The sequence below is a fragment of the Sardina pilchardus genome, chromosome 3, assembly GCF_963854185.1.
Source record: "Sardina pilchardus chromosome 3, fSarPil1.1, whole genome shotgun sequence".
NCBI lineage: Eukaryota > Metazoa > Chordata > Actinopteri > Clupeiformes > Clupeidae > Sardina > Sardina pilchardus.
This window is the reverse complement of record NC_084996.1, coordinates 8961932-8986018: the sequence shown is the minus strand read 5'-3', so window position 1 is coordinate 8986018 and position 24087 is coordinate 8961932. Positions and strand designations below refer to the sequence as shown.

Here is a 24087-nt window from a genome sequence, read left to right as displayed (position 1 = left end):
GTACTGTTATTGTGTAATAAACTCCTGACCTGAGCACATACAACTGATGACCCTGACAAAAGGCTACGTTCACATTACCTGTCCAGAACTTTTTTTTAACATGTAATGTGACACAAATCTGATTTATTTAGTATTAACAGCACAAGTCATGTCTGACTTTTTCGTTCAGCTGCAAGGTAGCGTGCTGTGTTGATCATCTCTACATGCGGGGCAATTTAGGAGAGTCACCTGTCTACACCAGAGTCAGAATCTGATGTTGATGCATATATAGTATATATTTGAATTTTAACAAAATATCAAAATTGAGCATGTGAATGTAACACAAGACAGGCACATTGACTATCTTATTTACAGTAGCTGCCAGTTGAAAATATCCGCATGTATGGATAATCAACAACATATCTTGAGGTGGTTATAAAACGGTGCCTCCAGGCAGACTGAGGTGATGAGGACTCTCTGATGTTATACAGCTGCATGCATTTTTATCTGAATGAAACATGAAAATAAACACTTCCGAAATGTCCAGCGAAGCGGCGACGGGACCACCAGGGGGCGACCACAGCCACCACTCAGCATCACAGCCTGCAAAGCTCTTTTTCCTCATTCATCACACCGTCTTTAGTGCCTTGGCATGAACTTATGTCTGGAACATAGAGTGAAAGGCAGTTGGACATCACAACACAAAAAAACCTGATTATGATCACAGTTCATACAGATAACATTGTGCGACAGATGGCCTTTCAAAATATGGAAGGAATACATAGAATCACAAAACGAATGCTCCTATTAGAGCGCAACTTCTCCAACTTCTCTGTTTCGAGTAATGTTACCTGAGCATTAGCTTATATGCTCTTGAAACCGATGGCAATTGGCCTTGTGATGGTTAAATAATGACATATGGCTATTCCTTACAGTTTATAACTATTTTGTGGATAGGACGACATTGTTCCTAAAGACATTATAAGTATTAATTCAAGACCAAACATGGATGGATTATATTCACAACAAACATTTTACAGATATTTCAGAAGTGGCCATCAAACCAGTTTGGTTTTCTCTGTATGATGGGCCTATAGGACCTTAAGGAAGGCCTTTGTTTGAGTGGGGGTAGTCATTTGGCATTGAACCATGCCTTATAAATGCCCACTTGACAGCGTGAGTGACATGTAATTCACAGATGTCAAATTAAGGCCAGTCGTCCATATTCACATTCTTATCCATGGTGTCCAAAGGACTCTCTGTAAAACCAGAAATTAATAATAGTCTTGTCAAGTGCTTCAATAGACAAAATAGACTGAGAAGTTAGATGGTAATGTCATTACGAGAAAAAACATGATTATCTGACTCCATAAGATGAATAACTTGTATCTCTAATAAATGACCAAATAACTGGTTTGTCGACTGTGGCAGAGCATGGCATGGTACACTAGACGAGACATTCAGCTGAAGGGTTCAGATGCAAAAGCCTCTAAATCCGTCTGACCACTTTTCTTTTAAATGAACATTTTGTATCAGACTCCTATAGGGTTTTGCCTACAAATCAATATTTCAGACCAGGAAGAGAATGATATTTAGTGAGTTTTGAAGCTAAATTAGATCGCGTCCAGATGAATATATGTGAAATATGTCAGCTGTATATTTAATAGGTTATAACTATTTTGCTCATAGGACGACAAGCTGTTCCTATACATTTACCTGTGGCTGACCCATTTAACCTACAAAGACTCAGATAAGTTGTTTAAACCTGACAAAGTCTACTGTCCTTAACTGTATGACACTGTATGCAAATACTGATTAGGGTGTACGCTAAATATGCAACTTCAAGAAATGAAGGGTGAATATGATCTTTATTTAATAGAGTAGATGCATGTGTGTTTAATCAACATCTGCTAGTCATCTCAATCAACTCTATACACTAATGTTTTCCTATGGTGACTTATAACAACAACATATGCACATAAAATGATATTTTTTCCCTCCTCTTTTTTATGATGCAATCAATAAATTATATATCACAGTTAGAGTAATATTGTGATATATCAGACTTAATGAACAACATTAATCTTTGGTGTTATATTACATGAAGAGGACACGGTAAGTCTGGCTTTGGTAAGAAATTGTTTATCAAACCGACAAGCAACCTATTCTTGGAGGCGGTGGCATATCAAACCGTAATCTAAATCAGAAAGTAGAAAGGCACTTCACATGGCATAGCACTGCATTTTGTAGACATCTTCATCACAGCATCCTCCATCTTCCCACTACTTTATCAGGAAGGCACAGACGTAGGAACGCTGGTCACAACAGTCTGCATCATCAAACATGCCAGGAGCTGAAATACAAAACAGGTGGTGACTCAGGCATCCCAGCAGAAAATAAAGTTTTTTTTCCACAGACATAATGAGATTATGATGTTAAAATAATCCCTCTTACTGTGCCAGTTGATCTGAACGCAGTCAGAACTGCCGTCAGGTTGCCCTGGGACCCAGTTATGGTAATCCCACTTGGAGCCATCAGTCCATGCAAAGTCATTGGTCTTTGAGATAGACAGTGCAATGCCTTTAGCTCAACACAGTGTTCCTGAAATAGTGTTCATAAAATGGAGTTAAATGTACTTGTTCTCTTACACAAGGTATCTTGTATCCTCCAATCCAGGCCTCACTGTACCAAGATCCAGTGAGAGTTTTCAGTTCATCATTCATTTTGCCATTATGAACAGATATGAGATGGCCATCTGCATGCTCCCCTCTGCACCTAAGCTGCAAGACACAGGGAGTTAGTGTGACTTGAATGAGAAATGAGCTACTGTGACTTGATCTGATCGGCTTTGAGCATGATCAAGATGCTCTCTGTCTTCACTACCTCAGCCTTACCAAATCCAAGTGACTGATGGAAATGTTGGGCACAGTATGGGCCCACTTTGAACCATGCCTTGTAGCCTTGAATGGGACATCCGGACAACTTGAGAGTAGACTTTTGTATTTCTGTGTAATGGCCCCAAGTGAAAAATAAACATGCTTAAATATACTAAATCTTAACAGACTTTAGTACACTTGCACCTAATGATCTATTATTTTATGATTTGGTGTAATATTGTAGGTGTCATGTAATTACACAAAGAGTATATTCTAATGGCAGTATAGTATATTGCAGTACATTATATTACATTTGTCTGACGGCTTTTAACTCGAAGTGACTCCTAACAAGAAAATACTCATAACAGTTTTGCATTAACGTATGAATTTACCTTTGCCACTCAAAACAGGAAAGCCAACAGCCATCACTAGCATCAATCTGAAAATCTTCATTTTCTCTGATGGGTAGTTGTACCTCCTTTTGGAATAAAAAGGGTATCTGTGAGGTGCCTCCTATAACAAAGAGAGGTTGCATAAACGCTGACACATGTACTACTAGCCTACATGAAATGCATGTGAACAGAGTACTTTTTCTAGGACATGCACATGGAAAACTTGTATACATCAACCAATTTTGACTTGCACATCCCCAAACCCATACTCATACAGTACAGTACAGTAGCAAGCATATGTTGGCCCCTCGGCACAGTAGACATTGGCATGACATTATTTACCTCCGCCAAGGAGGTACATGTTTTCATCGGGGACTGGCGTTTGTCGTTTTCATCGGGGACCGGCATTTGTCTGTTTGGCTGTTTGTTTGTTTGTTTGTCTGCCTGTTTGTTAGCAAGATAACTCAAAAAGTCAGGGATGGATTTCGCTGAAAGTTTCAGGGAATGTCCGGCAGGACCCAAGGAAGAAACGATTACATTTTGGGAGTGATTGGTTTCCGTCAGGATTCTGGAGCCGTTTATGTATTTAGCTTAGTGGTGTAATGGCATGGTATGGCCACGTGCTGGCGATCTGAATAGTAGGTTCAAATATATGACAACCTAGGAAGAAGAAGGCAGGCGGAGGTAGCTGCGCTCTCTGACACCATTTTGCCCGTTGGGATACCCTTGTTGCGAAATTAACATTTCAATACAAAATCATTCAACCGTCCACAAAACAACCTACAGTAGGCCTACATGTCTGGTGCATGGCGTTCATCTTTATCAATGAATCATAGCAATGTTATAACTCATGGTTATGTAGCAGAATGACATTTAGTTCCTGTCTGTAGTGCCCCCTAATAGTCCTACTAGCAGGTAATTGGTCTTTTTTTAATTTACCTCTGTTTTCATCGGGGACCGGTCAGCGTTTGTCTGTCTGTTTGTTTGTGTGTTTGTCTGTCTGTTTGTTTGTGTGTTTGTCTGTCTGTTTGTTTGTGTGTTTGTCTGTCTGTTTGTTAGCAAGATAACTCAAAAAGTGATTTTCAGGGAAGGTCAGACATGCCCCAAGGAAGAAACGATTACATTTTGGGAGTGATCCGTAATTCCGTCGGGATTCCGCCGGCGTTACTGTATTTAGCTTAGTGGTGTAATGGCATCGTATGGCCATGTGGTGGCGGTCTGAATAGTTTAGGTTCAAATGTATGACAACCTAGGAAGAGCAATGCAGGCGGAGGTAGATGCGCTCTCTGAGTGCTTTTCTAGTTTTTTAAGTAAAGAAAAAAAAAAGACAGATTACCTGCTAGTATACGGGCAATACAGACAGGAACTAAATTCCCTTCTGCTACAGTTAGTTTACGTCAAATCAATAACGCATGTCAACATTAGCCCTTTTCCATTAAAAACTTAATTAGCTTAAAAACAATGCACATCAAAAGTTAGTGCAACACATGTGATGGAAAATGACTTATATCGCTCTGGACGTCGGTTTTGTCGTGATAAGTTAATTCGCTCGCCATGGATTAAGGAGAGTTAAATCGATACAAATGTACCTAGCACTTCAACATTAAATGACTGCTATTTATAGCTCTTTTCTCCACATATATAATGCTCAGTTGGTCATGGTCCAAAATGAAATAGTGGTCAGAAATAATAATAAGCTAACAACAACAACAACAACAACAACAACAACAACAAAAATGCAACTTATTTCAATTGTTATTAATGCAGCTATAGGAGCTTGGAAATGTAGCTGATCCTATTTCCTGTCATTCGTGGGTAGGCTCACTGCAAATGTGTCCTATCTTTGATTCAGCTTGTGCTGGGATGTTCATCTACCCTTTTGCTATGGATTTCAGTTTATGAACATAACTGTCTTTAGGAATGCATTTGACGATTTGATAATCATTAGTCGAATTCCAAAATCTACCAGCCACTCAATTTTATTACCAGTTAGAGATGTACTGTAGCAGTATCAACATGTCAGTCATAATTGGTTCGTCTTCAAGGCCCATATAGGCTATAGCCTAGGCTTTGCATAATAGTTATAAGTAACATCACTAATAGGCTAATGAATGTTCATTTAATGAAGTTTATAAATACAGTGTTCCTACCTGTAGTGTGTGGTGAGGTCAAAACCAGGGCAGTGTGCATTCATGAATCCAAATGTATTTGTGTTTCCCTTCTTTTTACCAAGAGGCCTATTACGCAAGAATGTTTCATCACTTTTATGGCAGTTACCCCACGTGTATGTGGCCAGTTGGTTAGTTGTTTACCTTCAGTTACAGAGTCAAAGTGCTTATGTACTGGATTTGTATTTGGGTGTGACGAAGTGTAGCATGTTGTAGAATTCCCCATTCGCTCTTTGATATTCACATCACTCTTGCTACAATCACCCACTTAGTCTTTTGCTCTGACTTCAACTATATATATATATTTTTTTACGGAGTGATTATTTGCACCCGGGTGTAAATAGTGGAATGGAGGCATTTTCTTATTTGCACCCAAACCGGAAATGCGTGCTATCCAACATAGCGGGACTGAGCGGGACCATCTTGGCAGGAGATGGCCTACCTAAATCTAACAAGTTAGGATTATTAAAACTATATTTGAGATGGGAAAGTGGTGCTAAATTTCCACAAACTTTATTCAGTGAACGGGTAAAGCCGTCCGTTTGCAAGCACAATCAAGAAACACGGGCTGCATCCGAATACTCATACTAACGTACTAATCAGTAGGCGAGACGCAGTACGTCACAGTAGTAGTACGTCCGAATGCTTAGTAGGCATCAACTAGTAGGCGAAAAGTACCCGGATGGCCTACTACCTCCACAGTATACAACGGTTGGTCACTACGCTATCCCACAAATCACCGGGGGTCAAATAACCGTAGAAGAAGACAAGCCGCCGGGAAAATCAAAGGTGACGGGCCGACAGCGACAACTTCAACCGATGTTTATAAATGTAAGTATATTAGTAGAAATGTTGAGTTTAAACGTTGGCTGTTTCGAAAATACGTTATGTATCAGTTCAATTCAGTTGAGGTAAGTTATATTTGCGATTGTATTATCGGGAGAAGACATAATTCATGTAAATGTTAGCCTGTCTAACGTTATCTGTCTGCTTTAGTTGGTCTATTAATCTTGTTGTAGCTTAAGTTTTAAGTTTACTATCAACTTTAAAGTGAAATTCGTTATGTACGTTGGTAAATCTGTCGTGTACGACGTTAAATGTGATTGTTGGTTAAAGCTAGCGTTATATTTTGGAGTTCTGATTAACGTTAGCAATGCTTTACGTGAGCTGAGGTACATTTGTTATTTTGGAGACAGCTGTGCTGTGTGTATCGAGGGTAATGTCGTGTGTATTCCCGTCAAGAAAACGATTATCTGTTAACGTTAGTTTTGTAGTACAACGAAGTCTCTTTATTTAATGCTGCATGGACGAACGAGGATACACGCCGCCTCACTCAGTAGTGGTAACGTAACGTTATGATTTCATAGCCTACTTTGTTGGGCTAATTGACGTTACAGTGTTTGTGGTTAGTCAACCTCGCTGTAATGTTATATTAGCTATACTTGCTAAATTCTATGGTTTTCAAAGTGAACCGTGACCTAATTATTACAGAGATGGATTAACATTAACCAGCAGGACTTGGAAGAAGAATATCTAGCGATTGGCACCTCATAGTTACGTTATGCAGCTTGCTTCTGTGTGTGTGTGTGTGTGTGTGTGTGTGTGTGTGTGTGTGTGTGTGTGTGTGTGTGTGTGTGTGTGTGTTAGAACTGAAGTCATGGACTGTAAAGCTAATACAAATCAAATCAGTAGCTTAGGCATATTTTGGTAGTTCTTTGTTTTGTACTAGGAGCTTGTTTATGATCATGTAGCCAATTTGAACATATCCTTAGTTTGAAGTTTGAACATATAGCCTTCCAACCACCTACTATATGACTCATTTGAATATACACCTTTGAATCCAGGCAACACTGATCAGCTACCTGCACCCCTTTGGATGAAGAAGGCTGCATTTGCGAACCAATTCTTGTGACAAGACAAGAGAGCAGAGTTATTAGTAAGTTGTACATTGATTTAATCGAATATGTAATACATGTTTGTTTAGATGAGGCAAATAATAGTAATAAGCTTTAATCTAGGCCTGTGTTGTTTTTATTTGTCATTTTTAGATACTTTTGGTTTACCACATCCACAACATGGCCAACTGGAGCACCCACAAGGATCTCGTGAAGGAAGTCCACAAGCCCTTTTGCTTCAGGTGTGCAAATGTGTTGACGCATATCTATTGCTCTTGGTAATTGGCATTGGTAATACATGATCATTTTGTTTTAAGGGAGAGCAGCGCACACCTGTTTTAGCGAGGTGCTGGTCACGGTAATAGTTGAAGAGGAGAGAGGAAACCGCACTCTCTTGTTCTGATGCCAACATTTCTTAAATAAATTGATTTAATACATTTTGGCATCAGAACAAGAGTGTGCGGTTTCCTCTCTCCTCTTCAATACATGATCATTTAACAACCACACAATGTCTTGTTTGCTCAAAATAATTACAAGAGAGGTGTTAATGACCGCTTAAGTTGCAAGACTGGGCTTTAGTTATAGTAGGTCAGACAGTAAATGATGAATAATTATTTTTCTTTTAATTATATGCTGTCCATGCTTCTTAAATTGAGAAGGATGCATAGAAAGAACTCTTTGACCAACCCCCAACTGAGAGAGATAAGGTGGCTATCAGTAAATATATTTGAGTGGACAAACACAACTTCTCTGACAGATGACATGTTGAAATCTTGCTTTAGACCTCATAATGATCTTGAAAATATATTACTTTATATCTAAATGCAGTTTGGATACAACCCCCGGCTGGTATTGCTGCTGAAACAGGTGGAGACAACAATGAAGAAGAGGCACCAGAAAGGAAGACCAGTGGCCAAGAGTGTGTGTGTGTGCGCGCACGTGCGTGTGTGCGTGCGTTTATGTCAGCATGTGTGTAACTGGGTTGGTCATGGTACAAAAATACAGAATTTAAAGCACCCACACCACACTTGAATCACAAGCCACAACTACTGACAATGGAATGGCTGGGTTTCCCAGATTCGTTAGGAAGCTCTTCAGTGCTAAGAACTTCTTAGGAGCGCTCAAAGAACGCTCCTAAGAAGTTCTTAACACTTAAAAGCTTCTTTTAAAAGCTTCTTAAAATATTTATGTAACACTACCTATGTTTAACTATAGGCTACTTTATTTATTTGAATCATTATACAGTTTTCAAATATTTATTATTACATGTAGATTGTTGTAAAAGCTTGTATCATTCTTAAAATTTCAATTGCTAGGTTTTGTTTGTTAAACTAATAAAAGCTTATGCATTTATTTACTAGATTTGGATTTTACTGGATTTGTGTGAATTTTCAAGTACTTTTGGTAGGTGGTCTGATTATTGTGATTAGATAGATAGATAGATAGATAGATAGATACTTTATTGATCCCCAGGGGGAAATTCAAGAACTACTGAGGTCAGGCACACCTGGGTTATTCTGTTGGAATGTGCAAAATGTAAAATGAATTGAAATCGAAGGGATACCTTTTCATGTGTGATTTCTGGAACAATTGTAGGCTAGCCTACTGAACGTTTAGATACTGTTATGCACGTCATGTTATGCTGTTTGGCTAAATAGGTACGAAACACACTTGTTATTGAATTAATGTGCTACAATGCAGGCCTGTTTACTAGTCTTATTTACAACAGTGGTTTGTTTTAAACTACATCATAGCAATTTATTTAGTCAGTAATGCATGCTCATTATAATGAGTAATGAAAGTTATTTTTATTGCACACAAAATTCCGCGATGTCTCCCGCGAGTCACGTCAGGCAAACTGCAGCAGGACTGTTCGGGACAAGGGGCCGTCGTCTCCCGGTAAAAATCTCAAGTTCACGTTGACATATGAAGCCAGTTTAGTCAGCTGGGAGATTTACGGTGAAATACTGCGGGTGGACGGCTAGAAAGGGTAAAATACAGGGTTACATGCTGCCACTCAGACATGCCACCACTACGACATGCTTCCATTTAGACATGCCTCTATTTCGACATGCTGCTATTTAGACATGCTGCCAATCCGACACATTTTAGTACCCCCATTCCGACAATTTACAAATCCTATTTTTTTCCAAGACAATTTAACGGACCCTATGAGCCCGACGGACGCAAAGTGCGTCAAAAAACACACCCATTTTTCTCTGTACATTGCTCCGCGATTATTAGTCATAGCGAGATGAGACCTATATTGCATGAAAGAGCAGAACCGGGGCTTTAACGAGACTAGACAGTGTCTGTACGATCAAGTATGAAAATAAAATAAAATCATGAATTTAAATCAAAGTATAGGCCTATCATATTTACAGTCTATATTGCTCCACGCAGCCACTGCTCTCGCTTGGATTACTCCGGGACCAGGCATCGCAGGCAACAGACACGCATATCAAATGAAAGAGGAGAAACAGAGCTTTCCATTGATACCAAACACATCGATCCTTTTGTGTTATAAAAACAGACGAAGTGACAAACAAATAAGAATGTCATATAGCTTCGGCTACCGCTACTTTCGTTTGATTTAGGCTACTCGTGAAACCATGGTAAAAAATATATGGCTTGCATGTCAGATAAAAGAGGAGAGCTAGAGCTATCCACAGATGCCAAATACAACCTTCTAGGTCATAAAACAGACGAAGTGACAGGAAAATAATAACTGTAACATTAATAGCCTATTAATTACCTCATGTCGGAATGGCACGTTGTTTGAAAAAAAAAGTTAAATACCGCCACTGCGACCATGAAAAAAAAATATATCGGAGTGGTGGGACTTTTTCCCATAAGGAGACATGCCTCCACTACGACAATTGGACGTCAATGTCGGAGTGCTGGTATGTCGGAATGAACGGCGGATACCAAAATTTACAGGACTCCCCCGGCCAAAAATGGAGACGGGTCGTGTCAAGCTAAACAAGATGAATGAACTGCTCTAAGGTAAATTCTCGTAAATACGTTCAGTTGTGTCAAGCAAAACTTAATGAATAAACGGCTCGGAGGTCATTCTCGTAAATACGTTCAGCGGTTTAAAGAGAAATAAGACGAATAAACGGCTCTGAGGTCAATTCTCCGAGGTGGCTTTAAAATTTCGCGGCATGCGTCGGTCATTGTGTTCGCGTCACATGTAAACATCCGGGGTCAAAGGACAGGCAAAATGGCTGCCCAGTACGTCCGAATTGTATGCCTACTACTCGCTCGCATACATAAATAACGTACTAAATTGACGGTTGAGTAGTACGTTCTAAACGAAGCTAGTATGTACTGACTATTCGGATGCAGCCACGATCTTTTTGTTTTGTTTACCGTTACCTAGCAACCCCAACAAGTGAGTCAATAATTAGTATTCTCCCCTTTTTGTTCAGCGGGGCGCAGTACAGCGGTAAAGTGACTGATTTACCATGCTCGAGGTGCTGGGTTCGAACCTCAGATTAATTCTTTTTTTTTTTTGCCTGCCAAAGTACGCACCATGACTTCTTTTTTCTTAGATGACGTTACCTCGCGGCAAATAAGAGTTTGTGCTTTTTGAACCTGTCAAAGATTTACTGGTTTTATTTCAGTTATGAGTAGAGTTAAGTATAAGTAGGCTTCAGTAGTTGTTAGAAAGGTTGTGTTTTGACTTTGAGCCCCCAACGCTGCCTGGAAGGCGCTTAGGCGTGGGTTAAGGTTAAGGTTAGGGTTAAGGTTAGGTTAAGGTTAGGGTTAAGGTTAGGAGTAGGATTAAGTGTTTTTAAGTCAACAGTGGCAGCGCTGCCTGGAAGACAACTCAGAAAACAACTCTTTAAAGTAGCTTGTCTTTGATGAAGCTACCACATGACCACTCATTACCCTAATATTTGTATAATCACTTCCAAGTAACCCAGACATGGCAAAACAGCTAAAAACTGTTCAAAACTATTAGGCCTAGCCTACTGTAGAGCTGGTAAATACACAGGCCTATTGACAGAGAACATGGATGTTAGACATCGGGTGTAAATAGTATTGTTGATTATTACACTATTTACACCCGGGTGTAAATAGTAATGTTGATTATTACACTATTTACACCCGGGTGTAAATAGTAATGTTGATTATTACACTATTTACACCCGGGTGTAAATAGTAATGTTGATTATTTGCACCCGGGTGTAAATAGTAATGTTCATTATTTACACCCGGGTGCAAGTCTCTGCCATTTTTTTATTGGTTTAGGCCCTTGATCTCAACTCAAATTAGGCTATTTTAAACACATTTATAAACCATGAATGTTACTTTATGTCATGTATGATTTACTATTTTTGATTTGCTACTATTTTTGCGACTGATTTTAAGATGTGCCTGACTCTGCCTCTGCCTATTACTTAATAGTTCCCTTCATTTCAGTTGTTGTAAGTTACTTCTACTCTATTTCTTCACTCTCTATTGCACTCTCTCAATCTGACTGTCTTTGCTTTGGCTGCTATTCTTTTCTTCAACATCACATGTTAAATGCATTGACAATAATAAAAGCCAGATAAAGCAAGTCCCAAAAGATGGCTCGCCAACCTGTGCTTTCATGCTGTTCACTAGTTTGGAAGAATTTATGAAAAATACATAACTTTAAAAAAATATTAACTCGACATGCGTGTGATTCTAGGAATCTTGCTACTCATATTGTCTGCAATGCATTGTGTGGTATTATGCTACAAAGAGTAGCACAACAGTAGGCCTACATCAAAGTAGTAAGCAAAGCTTATTCACCTTGATACATTCTGTCATTCTAGGACTTTAGCATTCATACTAATGTAGGCTATTCATACATTCTGATCAAAAATAATCAGAAGAGGGAGAGGATCAATAGATCCTATGGTGTGTTTGGAGGAGTTTTTACCTGGTGTGAGTATTTATATTAGATTAGATTAGATTAGATTTAACTTTATTGTCATTGCAAAAGTAAGTACAACCAGTACAACAAAATGCAATTTATCATCTATCAGAAGTGTAATCATTAAAAGTGCTTACACACTTATGCACGCATGCACACACACACACACACACACACACACACAATAACAAGCGTCATTTATTTTTGTGGAGAGAATGTGCAGAACTGAGTGGCGGTCATATTTCGAACCGCTATGTGGTACCTCTATTTTGATGTGTTTTCATGTAGAGAAAGCCTGAGGTAATTTATTTGCCAGTGTTACACTTAAAGAGACCCTATGCAACTTTTTCATAGTCATAAAATCGCTTAGAAATCGTGGTTTTGCTTGACTCGAAAACAGTAATATTTCCTCCCGCCCCCAGTGTCCCTATCCGCTATTGCAACCTTGCAGTTTGTTCAGGAGACGATCGCTCCTTGTTTACATCGGGAAGGCTGAGACGCGTAAGGAACATGAAGAACCACGCTTGCAATTTATCTATTTTTTATATAGCCTATATATGTATAAATATACACGCTAAAGCTGTCGGGGAAGCTCTGCAGAGAAATATGCATGCATAAAACGAGCGAAAACGAAACCGAAACCGCAGATGAAATCGCCAATCCTGCATAGTTTCTCTTTAAAGCTAAGAAGAGAGCAGCCGGCCCTGGTTCTTTGGCCAAACTGGAAGGGTCATAAAGAGGACCATCCTAGTCAGAGTGTTCTAATGTCCTGTCAAGAGAAGGGAAAAAGGAGTACAAGTTTTGGTTGGACAATAGGATATGTTGCAAGAGAATGTTACAATAGTGTAGGCCCAACAGTAGCATACTCAAGTGTTGCTCCATGGATGTTTAAAGACATATCAATAGATTTAACATTACTGGAAGAAAGGGAGATGGAGTTACCATGGATAATTGTACATTTTAAATATATGTGAGAGAAAGTGTGGAAATAATAGTTTGGTGTACTGCTTCAAAAATAAACAAGAGAGTAGGAGTTGCATATGCAATCCCCAAAGTACAGCTGATAAAGGCCAAGAGAACTAGATGTACCACAGAGTGATACAAAACATGACTGCCACCCAATCCTGCACATTCTCCCCTCCCCTACTCTTGCCACTGTTGTGTATGTGTGTGCTTATGTGGATATGTGTGCTTCTCTCTCTCTCTCTCTCTCTCTCTCTCTGTGTGTGTGTGTGTGTATGTGTGTGTGTATGTGTGTGAGTGAGTTCACTTGTGCATCTACTTGTGTACATGTGCGTGTGTGTATGTGTATGTGTGTGTGTGTACAACTTCATCCAACAACCCTTGGCTCAACACTATCACCTGCAGGCTGATTTGTGTACAGTTACTAAATGTACATACACATACGTGAATTTATTGTATGGTCCCCTATGAACGGAGTTCCACATTCCAGCATGCATTCAGAGGGTGTCATAGTGATCTTACAGGTAAAATACAGGAGCCTCAGTTTTGCATTTTCATTTTTAACGATGTGGCGCTATACCATCAGTGAGTGGGATGGATTGAGATGACCTCTTGATTCCATTGTATAAAATAAGTGTGGTCCTCCTGCTCTAGCTCCATAATAATTTATAGAGCTACAGTAGATGTACCACAAGGCGGTATACAATATGGCCGCCACTCAGTCCTGCACATTCTCTCCAACAAATCACGCTTGTCAATTTGTTTCCATCCCCTAATGCAACTTTTATATGCAAATGAGTGTGTGCATGTGTGTGCTTGCTTTTGTGTGTGTGTGTTTCTCTTTCTGAGTTTTGCTTGTGAGTGGTGGGGATAATGGTGTGTGTGTGTGTGTGTGTGTGTGTGTGTGTGTGTGTGTGTGTTTATGTGCGTGTGCATGTTTGTGTATGCGTGTGCATGCATGTGAGTGTGTTTGTGCATGTGTGCGTGTAAGTGTTTATGTGTGTGTGCGTGCAGGTGTGTGTGTGTGTGTGTGTGTGTGTGTGTGTGTGTGTGTAGTTGCCTGTCTACTGTGTGTGTATGTGTCTGTCTTTATGTGTGTGTGTGTGTGTGTGTTTATGTGTGTGTGTGTGCGTCTGTATGAGTGCGTACCTGTGTGTACGTACAGTATGTATGTGTGTACATGTGTGTCTTTTTTCCTTTTCATTGATTTGGCTTGTATTTTGATTATTAGTAGTCAGCCAACGTTTTGTATACATTTAGAAGCAAGTCTTGCATAGTCAACAGTATTGTGACAAACACATACATGAGACATGTACTTAGAGTGCATGATATGTAGCCTATAATGATTTTCATATGAAGCAAAGGCACAAGATTATTACACTATAATCTATAGCCAGCCTCTCCCTTTCCTGCCCGGAAACACTCAAAAAGAATACCACAAACCAACCAACCACAATGAACAGAAACTAACAGCTCACTGACGTGGGTTTGAGATATGTGCATTTCCTGTATGCCACATGCTATCTCAATTGTCTCGTTGTCTCTAAGATGTGGTCAACTCCAGACTGAGATAATGTTATACAAATTTCATATGCTTACATAGTCAGATATAATCATCAGGATCTTTCGTGTATCAGCTCAAAGCATGTGTTATTGACTGATCATAGTACCTGTATCATTATTCTTGGAAGAACAAACTAGTCTAAATATGTCCAGTTTTGTCCCTATTTGTTCTGGAGCTCCACTTTCAAAGTCCACATTTTATATGAACTTACCACCCTTTATCCACTTTTCATCTTTGAGTGGACGAATCATGTCCCATATACAAATTCAAGAACAGATGGACTGATGTTTATATGTTTTCTTTTGAAACTAGTATTAGATAGCCCTGTTCTTCCCCTTGTCATGTTATTCTATAATTGTATTTTTCAATTTCATTTTAAAACTTTCGAAACTTTAAAACATATGCATGTTTGCCCTGCTTCTCTTATCTCATCCTTATCCTGGCTCCTTTCCACCCTCTATCCCTGCCCAACTGGCATCATCATGTGTTCTCTCTACACCAGAGTGAAAGCATTAGAAATTTTAGCAGTAAAAAAGTTGGTGCTCAGCCTGGACAACTAGCCACAAGCCATTTCTGATCTCAGTGGCAAATCAAGAAATATTGACTAATCTCTTGGACGCCCTGTACATATGTTTGTTTTGTCTTCATTGCTGACACATTTTACTGACACATTTAGCAAAATATTGTTAATTGACCTTAAAGGTGCGCTATGAGATCTTGCATGGTTTTTCGATCTTTGATCAGCTTTCTGCCTGCTCCCTGAATACATTGTGAAAAAATCCGGTCTTTGTAGACAACACAAAACGTCAAACAAACACTATAGGGCACAGGCTGTGTACCAAAACATAACAAACCATATTTCAGCTAAACACCAACAAGATGTTTAGGGGAGGGGTTGGGGGTTAGTGCATGCACATATGGGTTGGGGGCAGAGAGAAAACTTGATTTAGCATGCATCAGAAAGTAGTGTTTTGATTATTTACGTGGAACGTCAACAGAAGTAACATCATTCAGGATCTCATAGTGCACCTTTAAATACAGACATGCAGACATAAATAACCCTGCCTATTAGAATGTGGGTTTTTCTCAGAAATGAGCAACAAATTACCAACAACCAAAGAACAAAACCTCTTTCACCACAGTAGCTTTGCAAAATATTCCCATGCTAATGTCTCTCTCTCTCTGTGTGTGTGTGTGAGAGAGTGTGTGTGTGTGTGTGTGTGTGTGTGTGTGTGTGTGTGTGTGTGTGTGTGTGTGTGTGTGTGTGATCTGCACGTAATATGAAGTGTGTTTACATGAAATTGTAGCTAAAACATTATGGTGTTGATGAGCAGGCATGTACTGTGAATAGGCATATATGTTTGGATTAATATATTTGACAATAATAGGCTAGATTATAAATTGTAAAGTCAATGTTTCTTGAAATGAAGCATCGGTTCGTTAAGAAGCTCTTCAGAGCTAAGATCTTCCTAGGAGTGCTCTTAACGAATCTGGGAAGGCGGCCATTAACAAACACATGCAACACTAACAGCTGCTGCTTGATTATCTCCGTGTTCTTGCAAAGGCTTTGGGTGACACAAGGAAGTGGTTGCAGCAAGGTTTCCCACAAACCATGTGATCATTTTTGCCTTCCCGTTTAAGAACTAGCTGATTCACTCTTATCTGGTTCTGATAAATTGAGTGGTGCAGCAAAAATAGTTTAATTCAAAATAATTATATTGTGGTTGAAGAAAAGTAAGACTGGTTTAATTCCAGTATATTGTGGTTTAGTAACTTTGACAATCCCTCATATCCCTTTTGCTCAGTGCTCAATTATCTATCCAATGACTAATATTTTTTAAAACTGAGAGGCTACAAAAAGTCTCCCACCTCCTCCAAGTACAGAGTTACTTACAAAACTCACTTCATCCTCAGCAATACAAAATGGAATCCTGTGTGATACAGCAATGCATTTCAGATTTCCAAGACTTTCGATGTGACTACACCAGATATGATTATTATTATTATTATTATTATTATTATTATTATTACCAAGCCAAGCTCGGGGATGACCCCTTCCTGTTCCAACATGACTGTGCACCAGTGCACAAAGCAAGGTCCATAAAGACATGGAGGACAGAGTTTGGTGTGGATGAACTTGACTGGCCTGCGCAGAGTCCTGACCTCAACCCAATAGAACGCCTTTGGGATGAATTAGAGCGGATCCTGAGAGCCTTTTTGCGCAGAGACTGTGCAGGACTGAGTGGTGGTCATTTTGTGCCGCTTCACGGTACATCTAGTTATACAATCATGTAAGTGGTCTTCATGACTACCAGAATTTCCAAGACAATCAGTTGTGTAGGATAGATGTTTCAACCAGCTGTGGTTTTACTGGCATGAAATTAGCAGTTTAAGGGCCTGTGTCCATCATTTGCGTTATTTGTGCTGATGGCGCTCTCATTTTCAGTGACATCAATGCTGTGAATAGCCACCATCGGCGCCAACAATGTGATTGGTGGACACAGGCCCTAACATGGCGACCTGCAAGCTTACTGCATTTTTTCTGTTACCAAGATCTCAACTTGAGGGGTTAAAGGTTTCAGTTTCCTGACCACTTCAGAGAAATGGCATGAGAGATTCAACCATCATCAGACTGGAAGTAGAATTCACTTGAAAAATGGTGTCACTTTCATAGGCAAACCACACTCCCCCCACGACCACCTCATGGTGCTTCATAGTGCTGTTGCTTTACTCACGGAATGAAGCCACTACAAAAAAAAAGGTGAGACACCGAATAGTAACAGTCATCCATCACACCCCAACACAATATTTGCCTATGTGTGTGTCTCTCTCATTCTCATTCTATCTCTCTCATTCTCATTCTCTCCCTCCCTCACCGTTTCTCACTTTTAGTGTCTCTCTGCTGCCCTACCTCTGAATCATGGTAAACATTACTGAGACCACCAAACATTTCCATCCGCAAACCATTTGCTCCACCTCCCACCTCTGTCTTGAGTCACTTGATGTCACTTGTCAGGTTAAAAGCATTGTCAGAAAACATGAGAGACTCTTAAAGCCATCAGTTGATGTCTAAGACAACATAACGGCCGCTGCAAGGACAGGATCAAGGTAAGAGCTTCAGTTGAATATGCACAATACCTCCGTAGAATACATCGTTCTTTGTTTGGAAGACATTGTTCTTGATGTCAGGTTCTTCACAAAGAAAATTATTAACAACATTGAAATACTTGACTAGGATACCTACTCAAGTTAAAGGCACATTTAAATAGACATTTGTTTCAGTTTCATGTTGTTTAGACCTTGAATCTCCAGTTCTATTACAATTGTCTAAGACAATTTGAAAACTACTGTAACAACCTATATGGTCATACACTGTAGTTGCTTTCAGGAAATAGCCAAGATCCCCCAGTGCTGGGATACTTTTGAGATACTCTTGCAAGATCTTAATGAAGACAATTCCTCCTTCATTCATGCCACATACAGTAGGCTATTGTTTGTGACACACTATAAAAGTTCAAAAACCATGCCTTTGAACGAAGTCCAAAACAGCTGCAGTTGAGAAGAGGTACATAAAGGAAGCTGAAGTGCGACAAAATACCTTGCGATTTTGAAAAGTTGCACTTTCTGTTTCGCAACGCATCTGTGGTCAATTTGACATATGGTAGATTAGACGTGATAAACGCAACACAGCTGTGATTTTTACACCTCAACTTAAAAGTGTCTTCACACCTATTAACACTGTATGAACTCAATGATTTCTGTTCATTTTAGCACAAGAAAAAAAAAAACAGCAGTATATCCTATGAATAGAGTTTTTAATGCCACAAACTGTTAACATGACCCCTCATTTTTGAGTGTTTCATTCTGGGAGGTAAAACTGGTCCCTGCAAAGCACTGTTCTGTTGCTCACTAAAATGACAAGGGCTGTCAAATTTACAGTAGATATACTTAAAGGCACAGCAGTGATGATACATCATTTATGCTTGTTTCCAAACAACACAGAGAGAGAGAGAGAGGACCATGTGGAAGAATTCACAGAATTTGAAAGTGTATCGCAGACTGCACCTTTCAGGGACTTTCTTCTGTTTTTGCTTGTTTGCTTGTTCATTATAAAAATCAGACTTGCTCCTTTCCACAGACACATCTCCAGGCCGTTTGACCATGAGTGTTTTTCTAGTCACCTTTATGGTGGCTATCCATCTTACCCTCATACCCCAAACTACCCCGTCCTGCACCCGAGGTAAACCCCGCGAGTGCAACGAGGCCGAGTTTGCCCCGGGATCCAACCTGGCCGGCGAGGGCTTCGACATCACCAAGCTGCAGCGCAAGGGAGCCTTCGTCATCAACATGAACCTATGGAGACGGGAGAACAACACCTGCATGCTGTGCAGGAACCCGTACCAAGAGGGCAAGATGCAGAAAATCCCAGCAGCTGTGGTGGACTGGCGACCCAGTCAGAAATGCAGCATGAAGGTGGCCAGCTCACAGCACCAGTCGAGCGAGTCCCTGGTCAGCTCCAGCTCCTCCAGTGTGGAGAACAACTGGAAGGCTAGCCTAGGGATAGATGCCAAAGCAGCAAAGGGCTCTCTGATGCTGGCTGGGACCAAGTCAGCTTTGGCTGGGTACTCTATGGAAAAAACAAAGAAGGACAAGTTTACGTTTGTAAGCCACAAGATGGACTGTGGTTTCTACAGGTATGGAAAAGCCTTTTTTTTTTTTTTAGCATCTTTATCTTTGGAATTGTTAGCTGTGGTGTTCCAAACTGAACATGTGCAATGCAAGGCAATATGGAACTCTATGGTGTTTCTGGGGTTGGTGAAGTATACGCTATCCCCACGACTGTGATTCGGCCATAGGCATGGGGATATTCTCGAGCAACCCCTACAAACACAGATGTCTATATAGTTCTTCTACAGACTCAAATATTGCTTTCTATATGTTTATTTCCATTTTTGTTTAAACCTGATTTATTAGAATCAATATTGGCAATTTGGTAGAAGAAATAAAGTAATCAAATATAAGTGAAAAATACACAGTTACAGTACTGAGGTGAACAGTATATGTGTTTACATACTGTACATACATTTCCTACATACCTACTGGCTGTATATCGCTATTGTGGTTATCGCATTGTATTAGCCGTGGCCAGTGATGTATAAAGTACTAGAGATCCAGACTTGAGTAGAAGTACAAGTGCTCTATCAAAAAAGTGACTTGAGTAGAAGTAGAAGTGCTCTTTAAAAACCGTACTTAAGTGGAAGTACTAAAGTATTAAACATGTTTTGTACTTAAGTATTGCAAGTAGTTTATTTTTTAAAATACTACTCAAGTACTGAAAGTAAAAGTAGAAGTATTATGTAATTAGCTGATTTGCGAACGAGATGGGTGCAAAAGGTATCAGCAAAATCTTTTAGTGCAGGCCCCTTGGCAGACACACAGGGGCCATAGCCTAGGCCCTAGACTAGGCTACAAACATGTGGTAGTAGTAAAACAAGGTGAATAAATATAACTGTATAGGTTTCCCAATGTCATTTGTAGGGGTGTTGTGACCGATACAACTCACTTTTAATACGATAATAGGTATACAGAATCATTGATCGTCTGTAGCCATCTATCTATCTATCTATCTATCTAATCATGATAAGACTATAGTGTCAATTGTTTGTGACAATTGTTTTAACATAAGTTAAGAATTTTGATATGGGAGCCCGACCACACCAGTGGAGACCAGACATTACAAGGCGTACTTCCCCACACTCAGTGAAAAGGTGGCTTCATATGTTTGTATTTCAAACATTTTGAAATTCATATGAAGTTATTGTGGGGTGCTACACAGACTGAAGTCGGAGACCAAGAAGAAATGTTGCAATTTAAAAACGGGATTAGGCTACTCGAGAATGACTTATTGTACAAATAAATGCTTCTCATGTAGCCTAACTTCACCTTGATTTTCTCGCGAACCCTTAATTACAGCAACTATTTACAGTAATACCATTGGAAAGCTAGATCGTGCCGTCAACAAGTGACACGCATCAGTGTGACTAGGACTTTGTGAGCAATCCGGAACGGATTTGTTCGTGACCGACACACCAGTAACGAGTAACGATGGAGCACATAAAAAATGTATCGGAGTAAAAGTACTATACTCATCGAAAATATGTAGTGAAGTAAAAGTAGAAGTAGCAGAAAAAAATAATACTCCAGTAAAGTACAGATACTGCATTTCAGTACTTAAGTAGAGTACTTAAGTAGTTCTACTTCGTTACTATACATCTCTGGCCGTGGCTTATACATTGAATTTGCAAAATTTCTTCAGCTATGAGGTTAATACACATGGGGCAATTCATATGGTATTAATATGGTTTTGTTTCTTTTCACTTGCTTACACACAATTTGGCTAGTACACAGGAAATTACTGTACACACTTTTAAATACGACAGAGAGATACATTTTATTTGACTCTTCACCTGACTCACTGACTCTCTCTGTTGACTTGTCCAGCTACAGGATTTCCAACCAACCCTCTCTCCACCCGGAGTTTGAGCGTGCCATACGTCAACTTCCAAAGAAATACACCAGTGAGAACAAACAGCGCTTCTACAAACTCATTGACAACTTTGGCACTCATTACATGACAAAGGTAAACATGCGGAGCAGGTTATCCATGTGACATATAAATCACATTCTTTTACATTATGTCTATAGCCTAATGGCAAGCCTCTTGGCAAAAACATCCTTTGCTGTGAAAAGAGTCTCTCCGATGCCTGTAATCTATTTCATGAGAAGAGAGACCCTCAATGTTATACCTTCAATATTTTGCACAAATGTAAAACATTAATTAATGTACTGTATTCTGTATGTATTTGATACAATATATGATTTCAGATTTTATACACGATTTTATTGCACAAAACACTGTACTTTACATTGTACACATCTGTACTAAACCAATATTTGTTTTCAGAGGGAAATCTATTGAATTACAATAATAATAACGATAATAATAATAATAATAATAATAATAATAATAATAATAATAAAAATAATAATAATAATAATAATAATTATAATGATAATAATTTCTTGCCTTCAGGTGACTCTGGGCGGGATGGTGCAGTCGGTGACCAGCATCAGGCAGTGCATGGCCTCTCTACAGGGCCTGAGCACGGACGAGATCCAGAGCTGTCTGAATCTGGAGGCTGAGGCCAGCGTGCAAGGGAAGGTGGGGGCAGGAGCTGAGCTGAAGCACTGTCAGGAGGAGAAGAAACAGATGGAGAACAAGAACAGCTTCTCCAGCAACTTCAATGACAGGTGAGCAGAGGACTACACCTGGGAATAGACCTGTGTGGTGCTTGAGTCATGTTCATCTGTCTTAAGATCTTCTTTATGGTGCAGTGCTACAGTATGTCCTAAAATCTTTTTTATTGTACAGTGCGAGGTCCTAAGATCTTCTTTATGGTTTAGAGCACTGTCCTAAAATGTTTTTTTTTTATGATACCATAGGACATGTACTGTCCTAAGGTCTTTATTCATGGCATAGTGTCCTTGTTGGAATGATGTTTCTTTGCCATTGTCCTGTCTGTTTACTCAATAGGGTTTGGTCCTTAGGTCAGTAGGAAATGTGATAATGGTGATACAAACAATTGAATTTGATTTTTTTCCCTCATTCGTCCTGACAGGCTCACAGAGATCTTTGGTGGCCATACCACTGAGCCTGAACTTCTCTTCTCTGCAGACAAAGACCCGGCCGCCTACAAGGAGTGGCTCTCCTCCCTGCCAATCAACCCAGATGTGATCTCCTATTCGCTGGATCCCCTCCATGAATTGCTGACCCCCAAAGTTTTTCCAGTGCGAAAAGAACTGCGCAAAGCCATCAGGCATTACGTCTTAGAGAGTGGACTCTGGCAGAACTGCTCTGAGCCCTGCAAGTCTGGTGTCAAAAGAAACCCAGCGGAGCCCTGTGTGTGCAGTTGCCATGGCAACCCCGGCGTCGGTAGCGACTGTTGTCCCACCAAACGCGGTCTCTCTCGGGTCGTCGTCACCGCGGTGAGAGCCAAAGGCTTGTGGGGGGACTCCACCACAGGTACAGACGGCTACGTGAAGGTCTTCAACCCCCAGGGCATCCCGCTCGCGCGGACCCCGGTGGTTTGGAACAACAACTCACCTGAATGGAACATGCCCTTTGACCTTGGTGATGTCATCCTCTCCAAGACCAGCATGGTGAAGTTCGAGGTGTGGGACGAGGACAACAAGTGGGATGACGACCTGCTCGGAACATGCACGGTGAACCTCAAGGAAGGGACCAAGGAGGATGTGTGTCGCATGGACCACGGGCTGTTCTTCTACAAAATCGAAGTGATCTGTGGCCCAAGTCTGAGTGGCCCGTCCTGCTCTGAGTACGTGAGCTCTCCCATGAACGGTCACCTGGAGAAGCTGTACGTGTCTCGTCACGCCCGACCCATACCGAAGGACATGCTCGTGAAGATGGGAGTATTTCAAGATGGACACCCTTCACTTTTGAATGTGACTGACCCAAATTAAACTTCATCTTTGTTGTTTCAGGCAGGATGTATTTACTCAGAGAGAATGATGATCATCAGCTTTATTGCATTATGTTATATTTATGCTAACCTGAGGTTTATCTAGCTCCTCTATCTCTATATAAAACGTTATGCAACATAGTGCAAGTGTTTATGGCATTTGTGATGAAACGCACTTTGTTACAGTTCATGTCTATGGTAATGACATACTGTACTATATATAGGCAGTGCCATATGTACAAATTTGGCAAGAACCAAACCATATCAAGATAAGGCTCTTTAGAGCATATTGCACACTTCTTTATACTGTCTCATTTCTGCTGTCCCCTTGTGGGCAAAGTTTTAAAAAGCGAGTATGTAGAAGCTTCAGGCTGCCTAGTGTTTTTTATGTGGGTATTACTCAAAACCTTAGGTGCTCTTGAGTGAGTACCTTGTTGTGTAGCAATCAGGTATTTTCAAGCTTTATTTACAAATCTGATGCACACATTGACGTATCGACTGAATGATTCCCAGAATGACAGTCATGCTGTTGTCAAACCTCAGGGTTATCAGTCACTGCTGCAAAAACATTGGTGTAATGTTATTTTATGCGAAGGCCAAGGATTTCCCCCCATTTATTGTATCTTTTGTATTTTTTGTAGCTTTTGATGCATGTATTTTTAATGGTCGTTGAGTCTGGTAATAAAAATCAACGGAGCTAAAATGTGCTGAGCTAATTCTTTGTCCTTGTACTTGTAATTTCGACTCACTGCGCTAGAGGGTGCCATTTTACAAGCGGTGCTTATGACCTATCGCCTCACT

The 24087-nt window shown here is 40.1% G+C and overlaps 2 protein-coding genes and 1 long non-coding RNA gene across 4 annotated transcripts; 2 read left to right on the top strand and 1 right to left on the bottom strand.

The window, feature by feature from the left end:
- Positions 1 to 1828: 1828 nt before the first annotated feature.
- LOC134076067 (lectin-like) lies at positions 1829 to 5518 on the bottom strand. 2 transcript variants are annotated; one of them, XM_062531072.1, is made up of 6 exons: positions 5398 to 5518; positions 3248 to 3368; positions 2863 to 2984; positions 2628 to 2759; positions 2434 to 2536; positions 1829 to 2332 (listed from the first exon to the last, which is right to left on the bottom strand). In XM_062531072.1, the coding sequence occupies exons 2-6, from the start codon at positions 3306 to 3308 to the stop codon at positions 2262 to 2264; spliced, it is 489 nt and encodes a 162-aa protein (XP_062387056.1). In that variant the 5' UTR covers positions 3309 to 3368; positions 5398 to 5518; the 3' UTR covers positions 1829 to 2261. The 2 variants fall into 2 exon arrangements, with proteins under 2 accessions (XP_062387056.1, XP_062387055.1); XM_062531071.1 differs by having other exon boundaries at positions 3248 to 3333; positions 5398 to 5467.
- Positions 5519 to 5987: 469 nt separating this feature from the next.
- On the top strand, positions 5988 to 8514 carry LOC134076066 (uncharacterized). The gene is made up of 4 exons (XR_009938530.1): positions 5988 to 6246; positions 7260 to 7351; positions 7464 to 7552; positions 8139 to 8514. It is a non-coding gene; the product is annotated as an uncharacterized LOC134076066 (long non-coding RNA).
- A 9240-nt stretch (positions 8515 to 17754) lies between these two features.
- On the top strand, positions 17755 to 23989 carry LOC134076539 (perforin-1-like). Its single transcript, XM_062531649.1, has 5 exons — positions 17755 to 17854; positions 18885 to 19440; positions 21248 to 21386; positions 21840 to 22057; positions 22426 to 23989. Exons 2-5 carry the CDS (start codon positions 18908 to 18910, stop codon positions 23285 to 23287), a joined length of 1752 nt encoding a protein of 583 aa, XP_062387633.1. The 5' UTR covers positions 17755 to 17854; positions 18885 to 18907; the 3' UTR covers positions 23288 to 23989.
- The last annotated feature ends 98 nt before the right edge of the window (positions 23990 to 24087 follow it).